The sequence below is a fragment of the Myodes glareolus genome, chromosome 13 (genome assembly GCF_982192425.1).
Source record: "Myodes glareolus chromosome 13, mMyoGla1.1, whole genome shotgun sequence".
Classification (NCBI taxonomy): Eukaryota; Metazoa; Chordata; class Mammalia; order Rodentia; family Cricetidae; genus Myodes; species Myodes glareolus.
Window position 1 is genome coordinate 66,617,351 of NC_142038.1, and position 13,823 is coordinate 66,631,173.

The 13,823-nt window shown below is 45.1% G+C and overlaps 1 protein-coding gene across 1 annotated transcript in view; it reads right to left on the minus strand.

Moving 5' to 3' along the window:
* Positions 1 to 13,823, minus strand: part of Dsg2 (desmoglein 2) — a 47,058-nt gene that overhangs the window by 10,564 nt on the left and 22,671 nt on the right. The window contains exons 6-12 of the mRNA XM_048442674.3: positions 13,279 to 13,445; positions 10,993 to 11,130; positions 10,710 to 10,895; positions 7,252 to 7,517; positions 3,845 to 3,987; positions 3,348 to 3,575; positions 852 to 1,079 (exon numbers count right to left, since the gene is read on the minus strand). Of these exons, the coding sequence (XP_048298631.3) occupies positions 852 to 1,079; positions 3,348 to 3,575; positions 3,845 to 3,987; positions 7,252 to 7,517; positions 10,710 to 10,895; positions 10,993 to 11,130; positions 13,279 to 13,445 (1,356 nt within the window). The remainder of the gene's footprint in view (positions 1 to 851; positions 1,080 to 3,347; positions 3,576 to 3,844; positions 3,988 to 7,251; positions 7,518 to 10,709; positions 10,896 to 10,992; positions 11,131 to 13,278; positions 13,446 to 13,823) is intronic.

Here is a 13,823-nt window from a genome sequence, read left to right on the forward strand (position 1 = left end):
CCCAGGCACGTTAGGTAAGCGCTCTACCACTGAGCCATACACCCAGCTCCTACAGTAATTAAGTGTCGTGGGCTGAGTGACAGGTTAGGCTTCAGGGAAGCTGGGATGGGAAACCAGGGCATGGAATCCCTGGGTAAAATATGTACACCCAACTCCATGGTGAGTCAAAGCAAGCCACTCACCAGCAAGTAGAAACAATGGGCTAGAGCTCCACTGTAAACTGTTGAGTTCTGTGTACTTAACTAGCTATCTACAAGTGTCTTTAATGGGTTCCTCCTCTTTCCGTGGAGACAGCCCAGGCTGCCTTAGAGGTTGTGCATGCTCTGCCAAAGTTCAAGTAGACTGGGAGTGTAGGCGACCTCAGGCCTTTGGCGGACTGGAGGGCGAGAAGGACTGGCTGGGCACAGCGTGTTATTGCAAAGACACACAGAGTACTTAGAAAAGAGTTGACTGCACCTGGGGCTGGCCAGAGCAAGCTGAAAAGCCAGAAATGGAGGCAGGGAAGCCTCAGTGACGTGACTGTGCAAAGCATGGTTGGATTGGAATACACGAGCTTTGTAAAAATAACCTTATATCCACATGGCATATGCATGTGGCAAGCCTTTCTGAAGACCTGTTGATACTGCTTCTGGTACTGGGAATACAGCTGTGCAACAGCCCCCTCCCCCCCACAGAGCTGATCAAGATACCCACAGGAGTTACGGCAAAAGGTGGAGGAGCATAGCAATGCTCTGCAGTTATCCTAACGTTCACCCTCCAAAGTGTTCTCATGAGGTTGAAGCAGGAGTGTAAGGAAGTCGTTGGCTACAGGGCTAAGACGTCACTCTGGACGGGAGACACTGAAGACTTACGCAGCAAGAGCAGCAGGGCCAGGATCATGAGAGCGATTGCGGCGGGCCCCAGGCCAACGTAGTTGTCATACTGGGCTTCTGCACAGCCACCGCCCCTCAGACACTCACAGACTGTGAGCTGAAGGACCTGCGTCTCGGGGCAGCTGAAGCCCTGGCTGTCGGAAATGAGGACGGGGACCTCACTTCTCCCGAGCTTCCACTCGCTTTGCCGCAGCAGCACACTGGTCCCTGTGAGGGGGAGGCACACGGGCATGAAAACGATGGCTGTTGAGGGAAGAGAAACTAACCCACGTGAAGGGTCTTAGTGTAGCTCCGGCTGTGAGCGTTATTCCTCCCCAGCTCCCCATGGAGTTCATTTCGTTTGCTCATCAAATGTGTCCATAGATTTCAAAAGAAGTTTAACCAGCAGGGGGATAGGGTTAGACTCAGCTTTCCTAAGGTTTACTTTTAACTAATGTGTGTGGCCTAGAAAATGCTGGAACAGCCACAACACTGTCCAGTCAGCGGGAATGCAGCGATGCACGAGTTGACGTTTATATAAGTAAAATTTTCATCCAATGATGTTTATCTTACTGATTATTAAAAAATAAGCTGCCGAAGTAGTTTTCAAGTGTAGCAGAACCTGCACAGCGTCACCCCCAGTTTGGATAATTTTCAGCACAGGCAGACCCATCTTATTTTTATCTCGTTCCACTCTTTAGAGACAATACCTTTTCTTTATATACCTATTGTTCTGTTTTTTTTCTTAAGAAATTTGATAATGGAATTTCACATTATTTTACAAGCATTAGAATACAGTGAAAGACATATTAAAAAAGGAAAATGTGGGATTTGCCTCTGTATGTTGTGAATATGTTTTATTACCATTGGTTAATAAAGAATCTGTTTTGGGCCTATGGCAGCACAGAATTCCAAGAAGGGATAGAGGAGAAAAGAAGGGAGACGCCATGTGGACCCCAAAAGGAGACAGAAGCAGGACGGAACCATACTGGTGGGTCACAGCCACATGGCGATACACAAATGAATAAAAATGGGTTAATTTCAGATGTAAGAGTTAGGTAATAAGAAACCTAGGCTAATAGACTGAGCAGTGTTTTAATTAACATAATTTCTGTGTGATTATTTTGGGTCTTGGTGGCCGGAAAATGAATAAGCAGCCTCTGCCTATAGTTAGCACCCAACTGTTGAGGCAGGATTATAGCAGTCTGAGACCAGCATAGGCTACAGAGTAAGACCCTGTTTCAAAAAACAAGCAAACAGAAACGGCAACAACAGAAAGAGAAAGAGAGAAAGAGAGAGAGAGATTTATTGTGGGTGTGGCTATGCCTGTGTGTTCCAGTACCATGGTCAGCATGTGGAGGTTAAAGATGGATCCTGGGTGGGAACCCAGTAGTTAGGCTTGGCAGCTAGCACCTTTTCCAATTGGGTTCCCTTGCTGATATTATTTCTTTGGGACAGAGCTGAGCTATGTCAATTAGGCCAGTCTGGAACTTGAAGCGAGGTTGAGGCTAATCTCAAAACAGTCGTCTTGCCTCTGCCTCCTAAGTGCAAGGGTTGTGAGAACCACTGTACCAGACTTGTGTGTGTATTCAAAAAAAAAAAAGTAGTGGGAAAACCCAACAAAACCTTTCTCTGAACTATTTGAAGTAAGTTATAATAACTGGTAAGACGGTAGCTGATAACTATGCTGTAAATCTTTCTGAAATGGACTCCACCTGCTAAACAGTTTTCTGGGTGAAATTTTCTGCATTTGAGACTGTCCCAAGGACACTCAAAAGATCACATCAGCAAGAGAAATACGCCCAAGATACAGTGACTGTGTCTGGCAGCACCAGGTTAGCATGAGTGTCAGACCTTTGCCAGGTCACGTCCATCACAAACTAGCTTTGTGCCTTTTAACAAGTCACTACACCTGAGTAAGGCCAGCGTTCTCCACCATCAGGAAATTATGCAACTGAGCAAGGATTAGCTGAGACAGTGTGTGCAGAGGGCCTGGCACACAGTACATGCTCAATAACCATTATTTTAAACAGAATTATGAGTTCACTTTATAAATGTCTGATTGCTGGACACGGCTCCCGTCTCCCCATCTTATGAGACAAAAGTGCTTGAGCTAAAATATTATTGTATGTTCAGAGCCTCATTTCATAAGCCCCTTGAGAACCATATTGGGGATCACATTGGAAGTACAATTTGAGAGAAGAAACAAGGCCTACATGATTATTGTGACTATTATTTTTGATACAGGGTCTCACTGTGTAGCTCTGGCTGGGTTGAACTCCTGATGTAGACTAAGCTGGCATTGAACTCACAGAAATCTACTTGTTCTAACTCCCAAGTGCTGTGACTAAAGGTGTGTGTCACCACGCCTGGTCAGAAAGCATGGGAATTATACTAGAAGTAAAATTTGAGAGAAGAAACAGCCCGTGTTATAAACATCTTCATTATCTATCATGCTTACTGTTTAGACTTTGATAAGGTCAGTCATCTACGTACCTTCTTGGTGTACTATTTTCCACTGCTCTGCAGTTCCAGACGGCTGGTCGAGGACGGAGAAAGTGAACGGCCCGCTGTTCTGGGGTCCATCCAGATCCTTTGCAGTGACATTCACGTAAGGGGCATCCTCGCAGATACTCTGTACTGGCTCCACCAGCGTGGGGCAATTGTCATTGCTGTCTTCAACAGTGATAACGACGGTGCCAGTGATGGTTTTTTGAGGATGATCTTGAAAATAAACAGGAGAGCGTTCAGAATTCTGAGTCTATGGCTGACCACCGGCTAATCAGGTAAGGAGGGGGTGCTAACCGCTGAGGGCAGCTCCCATCCCGGCTGGGTCTCAGATTCGAATCAGTTCTAAGTCACTATGTAAGCAAGAATATGAAGGCATAACCGCTGAAGAGATGAGCCTTTTTTACACAGAACACATGCTTCCCGCACTGAAAGATAACAGCTGAATGCATTTAGTCACACAAAACATCTGTTTAAGAACTTACCACTGGATATAGCCACAACCTTCACAGTGTAGGTGCCATTCTGGACATATCTAGACTCAAAATCGGGAATCTTTACAAGCTTAATTTCCGAAGTGGCAGAATCCACGGAGACCCAGTTGTCTATATCGTCCACCTTTGCATATCTGTTCCAAAACAAACACCAAGTTCATCCTTAATTCTGGGCACACTGGGACTAACATCCCATTGTGCAGGTACTTGTTATACACACTGGATCTGAATGTCACATGGTAGTGGAATAGGCTTATGGTATTCAGTATACAGGGATGTTGTCAATATTTAAAAACAACCTAAAAAACAGTGGTTGCCTTAACTGGGAGCACCTAAACATTTTGAGATGCTGTACGTTGTTAGGAATGATGACTTTCAACCGAACTGGCTAAAAGTGAAGACAACGCATCTCTGGGTTTCCTCTCTGAAGTGAGGAAAATCACTGTGGAAAGCCAGCTATAAGAAGGCACAGGAAATATGCTCATATTTATAAGTTTTCAGAATTGTGTACAGCGAGTACTATTGAGTTTAACATATAAACTACAAACACAAGGCAAACACACGAGTCTCTTGGTTCAATCAAATCAATAATCCATTTTCTAGTAAGTAGCTATTTAAGCACATGGGAATAGATGACTAATCTACAGTAATATTTGTGTATGCTATTTGGAAATAATCCACTTGTATGCTTGAACTGCCCTTTATGCCTACTGTTGTTTCTAGTAACTGATTATAGAGGAAGGTATGATCCAGAACTTGGGAGGTGAAGGCAGAAGGATCAGGAGTTGAAGGTTAGTCTTGTCTGACATAGTGAGTTCAAAGCCAGCCTGGGCTAATGACATCCTGTCTTAACAAACAAACAACACCTAAAACTGTAAAAATAAAACTATGAAAATAAAATGTAAAAAGCAAATGGCAGCACATCTGGATTTTCACAGGTACTTTTGAATGTGCGTCGGGAATTTTAAAGCAGGCATTGATTTGCCTGCCCCGATTTTCCATATCCAAAGCCACACACTAAGGTTGCCTACCTGATGCGGCACAGGGAATGTGTCATGTGATGCCATTTCAGAAGCTTTGCAACTGATCCATTGTGGAACTCAGCAGCTCACATGTCATATCAATATCCATAAACTACCGGATGGGCAATCAGTTCAATACCACACGATGACAAAATTAAAGATATGATTCTTTTGCTGTTCTTATTATATTTTTTAAGAGAATTTTATTATTTTAATATTAAATTATGTGTAAGGGTGCTTATCTGTGTGTGGATATGTGCATGTGCAAGCAGGTGACCTCAGAGGCCAGAAGAGGGGGTCTGAGCCTCCGGAGCGGGCACAGGTGACTGTGAGCCACCTGAAGCTCTAGGAACCAAACTGGGTCCTCTACAAAAGCTGCAGGTGCTCTAAGTGCTGAGCCATTTCCAGACCTTACCGTCTTTAAGACTTCAAAAGCAGGAACTACTAACGAGTTAAACGGTTTAACTTAGCTGTGCCTCCCAGAACTTATGAAATGGTTAGGGCACTCCTGTTCTAACACTCTATAAGTGCACGCTAAAGAAGGAAGGAAGACTCTTTTGGGAGAGAAGCATCTTTTATCATTCTTCAAAGAATGCACACCATTTTCATGATAGTCACAGGTTCTGATAAAAATAGCAAAATTAAAAAAAAAAACCTGTCAGGAAGCCATTCTTAATAGTGTTAGAACATACAAGCTTCTCAGCATATGCAGAGAAAAATCACACAGAATCCTCCAGTCTGGGGACTTGGTTACGGGTGGCCCTGTCAGGCACACAGAGTCACGGGAGTTAAAAGTAGATCCCTGTGGAAGGGCGAATAAAAGATGCTTACAAAGACATCAGCGGAAGGCACTTGTTAGGATCAATTTGGGAAAGAGTTACCCACTCTATGGCCCATAGGTTCCATTAATGGAGACTCAGGAAATATAAACAGACAGTTGGGGAGCCTTGCTGCCACAGCTGGTCCTGTTTTTAGATGTTTTATGAAGCGGCAGCACCCAGGACACAGGCCTAAGGAAGGTGAGCCCCAGAGCGTCTTTGTTATAGAGCAGAGGGTCCCAAGCCTGTGTGTGTCCCCACGCCTGTGTGTGTCCCCGAGCCTGTGTGTGTCCCCGAGCCTGTGTGTGTCCCCGAGCCTGTGTGTGTCCCCGAGCCTGTGTGTGTCCCCGAGCCTGTGTGTGTCCCAAGCCTGTGTGTGTGTCCCCGAGCCTGTGTGTGTCCCCGAGCCTGTGTGTGTCCCCGAGCCTGTGTGTGTCCCCAAGCCTGTGTGTCTGAGCTGCAGGAGGAGTCTTCAAGCTCAACGACGTAACTTCATAAACAGCAACTTTGTAGAGAGAGATGCATTCTGATAATCTTAAAAGATATCAATGTAAGCTATAGAGACAGGGCACAATGAACTCCTTAGCGCAGTGACAGCAAATGCATTTTTCGCAATGACCATTGTGACCCCCCTCACACACCCAAGTTTCCTGGAAAGATGGTTCAGTGGTCAAGAGTGCTTCGTCATCTTGGAGAGGGCCTGGTTTCTGTTCCCAGTACCCACCGAGTGGCTCACAAGTGCCTGTGACTTGAGGTCCGGGAGCCTGGCTCCCTCTTCTGATGTCTGTGGGCTCATGCAGACATGTGGAACAGATATTCATTCATGTGCACACACAGAAAAGTTCACCCCCCCTTGAAATAAATAAAGTGGCTTAAATAAAGATTAATTCTCAGAATTTATTTGTACATAAAATGACTACTCCCATACTGAAATGTGTGAAATTACACCCCCATCCCCGAAAGCTCAGGACTGAACCCAGGGCCTTGCATTTGCTAGATAAGCAATCTACTTCTGAGCTAAATCCCCAACCCCAGGAATGTGTGAAACTATTAAAACGATGTGTGTGTGAAGTGGAATTTGTGGCAGGATTCTCTCTTTATTCACCTATTTGAGACAGGGTGTCACTGTATAGCTCAGGTTGGCCAGGATCTCAGAATCCCCCTGCCTCAGCCTTCACAGTCCTGGTTATAATAGTGTGCTGGCATCGTTCTCATGTGGTTAACCTTATCTGCTACTTCCTCACCGCCTAGTATGCTGGGAAATAAGGGAATTTTACAGTTATTTTCTGAGACGCTTTCAGCCTTCTCTAGTAGGTGTCTTAGAGGTGACCAGCCCAGCCCTGCTCAGAGGCTGACGGAAAGATGGAAACTCCGCCTTCCTTCGACGGCAGGCTCAGTTTGGTGAGAACTGATTTTAGGGCCTTCGGCAAACTGTAATTCTGGGATGTGAGGGAATGAGCTGCTACGATTTTCTAATGAGTTTTGAAAACCGACATTTAAAAACAACTGTCACGTAAGGTAATTAAAACCTGGAAACCCACTCAGAGCCATATCTTACTTTACTTTAGCTGCTTGTCCAGTGTCTTCATCAAAAACTTGAAATTTTCCGATCGACCGGCTGAGGCTGGATCTATCCATCGCCTCACTCACTCGGACGGAGACTACGTTGCTCTTGAAATGGATGCCTTCAACCACGTTCTTGACCTTGACCGTGATGGGGATGGGCGTAGGCTTGAACTTGTTCCCAATAGACTTGTGGAAAGCTGCTTTATTAGTGACAAGGATGCTGAAGTTGAGATCCTTCATTGTCTCGTAGTCCACTTCCTAGAGAGACAAAGCCAACATTACTGCAGAGGAAGCGGAGCCCAGCATATGCAGAGAGACACACGGATTTAAACAACAACATGAAATCTGGGGACACAGCTGCACGGGCAGTCCACTGTCACACCGACAGCAACCGGCTGCAAATCCTGGAAATCCATAAACATGAAATGTTCAGGAGGTTTCATTATTATTGTTTTTTTATTCTTTGAGAATTTTACTCAGTGAATTTTGATCAGTTTCACATCCATCTCACAACCTTCCGAGCTCTGCCTCCACTTTCTCTATGTTTTCTCTCTCTCTCGTCCTCTCTCTCTTAAGCCATGGAGTCCAGTTTGTGCTGTTCAGTTACTCTTGGGTAAGAGGGCTGCCCTAGACTGTGCCAATATATCAGGTGTCACGCCATTAAAGCTGACTCTTCCTCTTCCAGCAGCCTTCAAATGCCAATAGCTCCCCAGCAAGTGCTGGGACTTGGTACCCAACTACCCCCTCTGTGCCGGGAGTTTGTCTGGCTTGAGCATGTCTTATATATGATGTCACAGTCTCTGTGAGTTCACACGTGCAAAGAAACACTATCTTTAAAGTCATCTACTACCTCTGGCCCTTACAATTATTAGTATTTTTGGAACAAAAAATATAGCTCTTTCCTGGCCTAGAACTCACTCTGCAAGCCAAGCTGGCCTTGAACGCTTCTTCATTTTTTTCTGCCCACCTCATTAGGTGCTGCCTTAGGTGGCCTGATCCACCATGTCGAACAAAGCAAGTACTTTCGATTGATTTTTATAAAGATCATAATTGTTTGCAGAAGCATATATTTCTACTTTTTTTAACAAGTAAAAGAAATGTTTTGCAATAGGGAAATTAATGGGCATTTAATAAAAATTAATATTCAGTAACACATGTTCCATGGGCTTGTTTTTGATGAATGTGTGTGGAGTACATGGTGGCTGTGCTGGACAGTTTATCTCAACTTGACACAAGCTAAAGTCATCTGAGAGGATGGTGTCTCAATTGTGAAAGTGCCTCAATAAGATTGGGTTGTAGGCAAGCCTGCAGGGCCTTTTTAAAATTGGTGATTGATGGGGGTGGGTCACCCCTGGGCTGCTGGGGTCTTAGGTTCTATAAAAAAGCAGGCTGAGTAAGCCATGATGAGCAAACCAGTAAGCAACACTCCTCCATGGCCTCTACATCAGCTCCTGCCTCCAGTCTCTCCAGCTTACTTTTGGTTGTGGGTTTCATCATGACTCAGTGGCACGGCAAGCTCTGTTCCTACGGTAGCCTTTCCTCCTTTCCTTTCCTTTCCTTTCCTTTCCTTTCCTTTCCTTTCCTTTCCTTTCCTTTCCTTTCCTTTCCTTTCCTTTCCTTTCCTTTCCTGTCCTGTCCTGTCCTGTCCTTTCCCTCTCTCCCCCTTCCTCCTTCCTCCCTCCCTTCCTTCCTTCCTTCCTTCCTTCCTTCCTTCCTTCCTTCCTTCCTTCCTTTCTTTTTTTTTTTTGTGACAGGGTTTATCTGTGCAGCCCTGGCTGTTGGGAACTAGCTCTGTAGACCAGGCTGGCCTCGAACTTAGGGATCCATCTGTCTCTGCCTCCTGAGTGCTGGGATTAAAGGTGTGCACTACCACTGCTTAGATCCTAAGACAGATTCACACTGCACCTTAACATGCTAAAGGATCTGATCTTTCCTGGTGTAAAGAGAAAGCCTGCTCCCTACTTTTGCAGTGCGATGAGTATCCTACCTCTGGGATGCTGAGTCCAAGGAAGATCAGCCTTCCTTCAGCAAGCTTTGGTAAACTCTGCTATTTACAACACCCACTATGCAGTTTGTGTGATCACTGTGCACATAGTGTATGCTCCAACTCTCCATTTTAGAAATAAATATTGGTATTAAGCTACGCTTAACTCACTTAGTCAGTCTGTGACTAGCTTTTGAGCAATTTACAATTTTTATATAAAATTGATGTTGTTTTGAGAATTTCTATGTAGTTATTTTTTTTTTCCTGTGTTGACTTATATATAGCCTATCATAAAAAAAAAATCACCTACCCGAATTCACTAGGATTCTAGCCCTTCATCACTTTTACCTCTGGCAGTGTTCTGAGTAGTGTAGGTATGGGCTTGTGCTTCAGCGTATTCTACAGCTTCCCTCGTGACTGGATGATCTCGGGCTCCCTTCCCTGTGCGTTTGCTGTTTGTTTACATCTGTCCTGGGATTTGCTATGTAGACCAGGCTGGTTTTGAATTTACAGAGATCTGCCTGCCTCTGCCTCCTGATTGCTGGATTAAAGGCGTGTACCACCACTACACAGCTGCTCATCATCCTCCTCCTCCTCCTCCTCCTCATCATCATCCTCATCAGTCATTTATTTATTTATTTATTTATTTATTTATTATGTATACAATATTCTTTCTGCATGTATGCTTGCAGGCCAGAAGAGGGCATCAGACCTCATTACAGATGGTTGTGAGCCACCATGTAGTTGCCGGAAATTGAACTCAGGACCTTTGGAAGAGTAAGCAATGCTCTTAACCACTGAGCCATCTCTCCAGCCCCCCATCATTACTGTTTTTTAAGACAGAGTTTCACTTTGTAGCCCAGGCTGTCCTGGAATTTGCAATGAGGTCTAGGTTGGCCTTGAATTTTCAACAGTTCTCCCACCAAGTGCTGGGATTATAGGTACAAATCACCATATCCCACCAAGTTTTAATTTATTTGGCACTGCGGATTAAACCGAGGACCTCACACATGCTAGGTCGGCTGTCCACCGCTGAGCTGAATTACACATGCTCTCTAAGACTACTTAATTCAGTTTTTCCTTCATTGATCCAGGAGGCATAGGAAAGCAGACTACTGTGTTTCAAAATGCATCCCTTACAATACTTGCAGTAAAATCACGATAGACTTTTGTTCAAAAGGCAAGTTATGGAGCCCTGGCCCACCAAGTTCACGCTAGGTAGTGAGCTGCCGGGAAGTGCGCCATGCGAGGCCATGTGGCTGGGATCTGAGTTCCTGATCTGGTTCTGAACTATATATAGGGTGACTGCTTCTTTCCATATGACTTGGCCCCGTAAGGATGTCTCTGATCCTGAGCAAGGCTGGTGCCAGTTGATGTCCTCGTAAAGCATGAGAGTAAGGGGCTCAAAACATGTTAGTCTCTCCTACAGCCGCGGTCTGCTCTGATGGCGAACACTCACCACTTACCTTGACAAGGGTCACAATCCCTTCATTAGTCTGCGTGTCAGTCTCAATGTGGAAGTAACCCCCTTCATTTCCCGACGCGAACGTAAAATTTGCTAACCAGTTATCCGAGCCTATTTCATCCGCATCGGTCACTTTGATCCGCATGACTTCCACATCGACTTGGTTTTCTTCTACCAACCCTCCATACTGCAAAACACAGAGAAACACACAGCTCTCATTAATACAGTAAAGCACTTTTAGTTGGGACTCAAGAAATAGTAAAGCTACTACAAAAGTAAGTTACCAATTTATTTTCCACCACAGGTATATTGTCATTGACATCCAAGATCTGAATCTGAACTTGAGCCTGCTGTACCGGCTTATCGGTTATCTGCCCATCAGCATCTCTTGCTTCCACCGTCAAGGAATAGCTGCTGTGTTCCTGCAGAGCAATAAAAAATGAAGAGGACCCATCTGAGGAGGAAATTAGGACTTCCGGAAGCTGCCTTTCTGGTTTTGGTTCACCCTACCCTTAGGAAATGAATCACTGTCTAGTTCACTCACAAGTAACCTCCGGGGTCTATTGTTGGTTTGGGGATGCTAGTTATATGCAGTCAGAGCTTTTAGAGAAGGGCAGAAAACCTGGGGGAGTTTTGGATAATCCTACTGTGTCACCGGGAACACTCTTATGAGCCGGCTTCTTCAAACAAAGGTGGACTGTTCGAGGTGCGCTGGAGGAGGCTGTGGGACTGAGGCGGTAGCTTTGGTTCGGCTCCTATACAATTTCATCCAAGTTAAATGCTAAGTCAGGAAGACTTGGCCAGGGGAAGTAAAACTTGGAAGGCTTGGTCCAGACTCCTGTAGACAGAGGACTCCTAGGAACCATGTCCAACAGATGCCCTGATGTCAAATGTCGCTCAAAAGTACGAAGAAAAAAAAAAAAACCCAAACAAAAGCCAAACAAAAAACAGAGCATTCTCTTCTGGAGGTGGAAGCAGGAGGACCGGAAGCTCCTGGTCATCCTCAGCTCCGTGAGAAATCATAAAAAAATCAGATCACAGCACAAAGCAAAACAGTTGAGAAAGTGAACCCCCTTCTTATATATGGTCTCCGGTCCACGGCTCCATTCATCGAGTCTGGGGCTTAAGGGACTTAACAGCCACTTCAGTGTGGGAAGGTACCGTGTGGGATAGAGCAGAGTCTCATCTCTGCGGTTAGCTGCTTGCTTGTCTGCACACAGACTTAATCCTTTTGAGTCTCAGTTTCCTTATGTGTAAGACGGGAATAAGAGCTGGATTTGTCGCCCACGGTTTCAATGTGGATTAAACAAGACAAGCCTGGAGGCTGCCTGATGAGAGGCGGCTGTGATGGTCAGCTCCACGTCCACACCTCAGAAACAGCAGCTTCTCCGAGGAGCACTAGAGGAGACTTCCCACTCGAGATTCAGGCGAAAGCGCATCAGCAGAAGTTAGGAGTCACTGAGACCTTACATTTCAGGGAGATCTCAACAGGAACGCTGGCCAAGGTCCTTCCCGTTTGAGCCGTTGACTCCCAAACACGACACAGTGCAACAAAGTGTGTCTGCTTCAGATTTACGTCTGGTAGGACTGCCGTGCCCTTGGAACTGCTAACACTCTACTCTGCTATGCTGTTAAAATTTTTGTGCATGTGGCTCTTAAAGGTTATTGATCTTCCCTTTGATTAAAAAATTAGACTTAGGGATTGTAGAGACAGCTCAGTGGTTGAGCCGTGGAAGCTTTCTCAGAGGACCCAGATCTGGTTCCCAGAATCCTCAGCGGCTCACAGCTGTTCTATAATTCCCATTTCAGGGGATCTGATGCCCTCTTCTGATCTCCACAGGCACGAGGCCTACATCGGAGCACAGATATACATCGGTGCAAGCAAGATTCTCACATACATAAAATTAAAACTCCTTTTGAATTAGAAATAAAAAAGAAAAAGGGTTGAGAGAATAATCTTTCTGGGAAACAACTCAAATTCTCAAAATTTCCTTTGAGATTCAAAGCAAGAATTTTCTCCATTATGAGCTCTTTGATTTTCTCTTTCGTTTTTGAGAGCAAGTCTCACTATCCAGCCCTGGCTGACTTGGAATTCTCTTATGGAAACTAGGCTGGCCTCAACTCACTGATATTCACCAGTTTCTTCCTCCTGAATGCTGGGGCTAAAGGCCTGCACTATCAGGCCAAGCAGTCTTTGAAGCTGATTTCACTATGTCGCCCAGGATAAGCCAGAGCTTCCTGTGTGGAACAGGCTAGCCTTGAACTTGAGCAAGGCAGAGCTCCCTATGTAGAACAGGCTAGCCTTGACTTGAGCTTTTTCTGTCTCTGCTGGGAGTGCAGATGTGCTCATGGTCTGAGCCATGTGGTGAGATTTTATAGCCTTCGTGCTAAATTTTCCCAATCTGTTGCTTATTTCACCCATTTCAGCATGAACACAACACACCCCAGTTTGAATTGGCCACATTCCAAGAGCTCAATAGCCACACAAGTGAAAATTAGAACGATAAAGAGCGGAAAGACTAAAAAGCAGAGAGTGTAAAAAAAGAGGGCGGTATGTAACATTAACTTACTTCTCTGTCCAAGGTAAAACTGGTTGTATAAATCTCCCCTGTGTCTTTCTTGAGGTAGAACATGGGAGTGTTGGCAGGCTCCTGAGAGACAATTTTGTAGGCGATTTCGGCATTGCGGGTAGTGGGGTCATCCGCATCCGTGGCGATGACTTTCATCACGAGTGTATCTGGCATGAGGAATAAAGGTGTTGAAGTAAGGGTGCTCACAAATCCTTTCTGTCTTTCCTTACAAGGATCTATGGTTCTTATCAGAATGACACTATACCACTATCAGAAATTTACCTGGATGGGGACAGAGGGATGGCTCAGAGCTGAAGGCATTTGTTGCCAAGCCTGACAAACTGAGATCGATCGTTGGGACCACAAGATGGGAGGAGAGAACTGACCCTCACAGGCTGTTCTCTCATTCCAAGCATTTGTCATGGCACTTGTGCACACATGTGAATATACACGGAATACTTGGAAAGTTTTGAAAAATTGCTGTATGAGGGCCACACCACTCATCTTACAGCCAAGACCACTCATGCTTATTACCCAAGATCCTG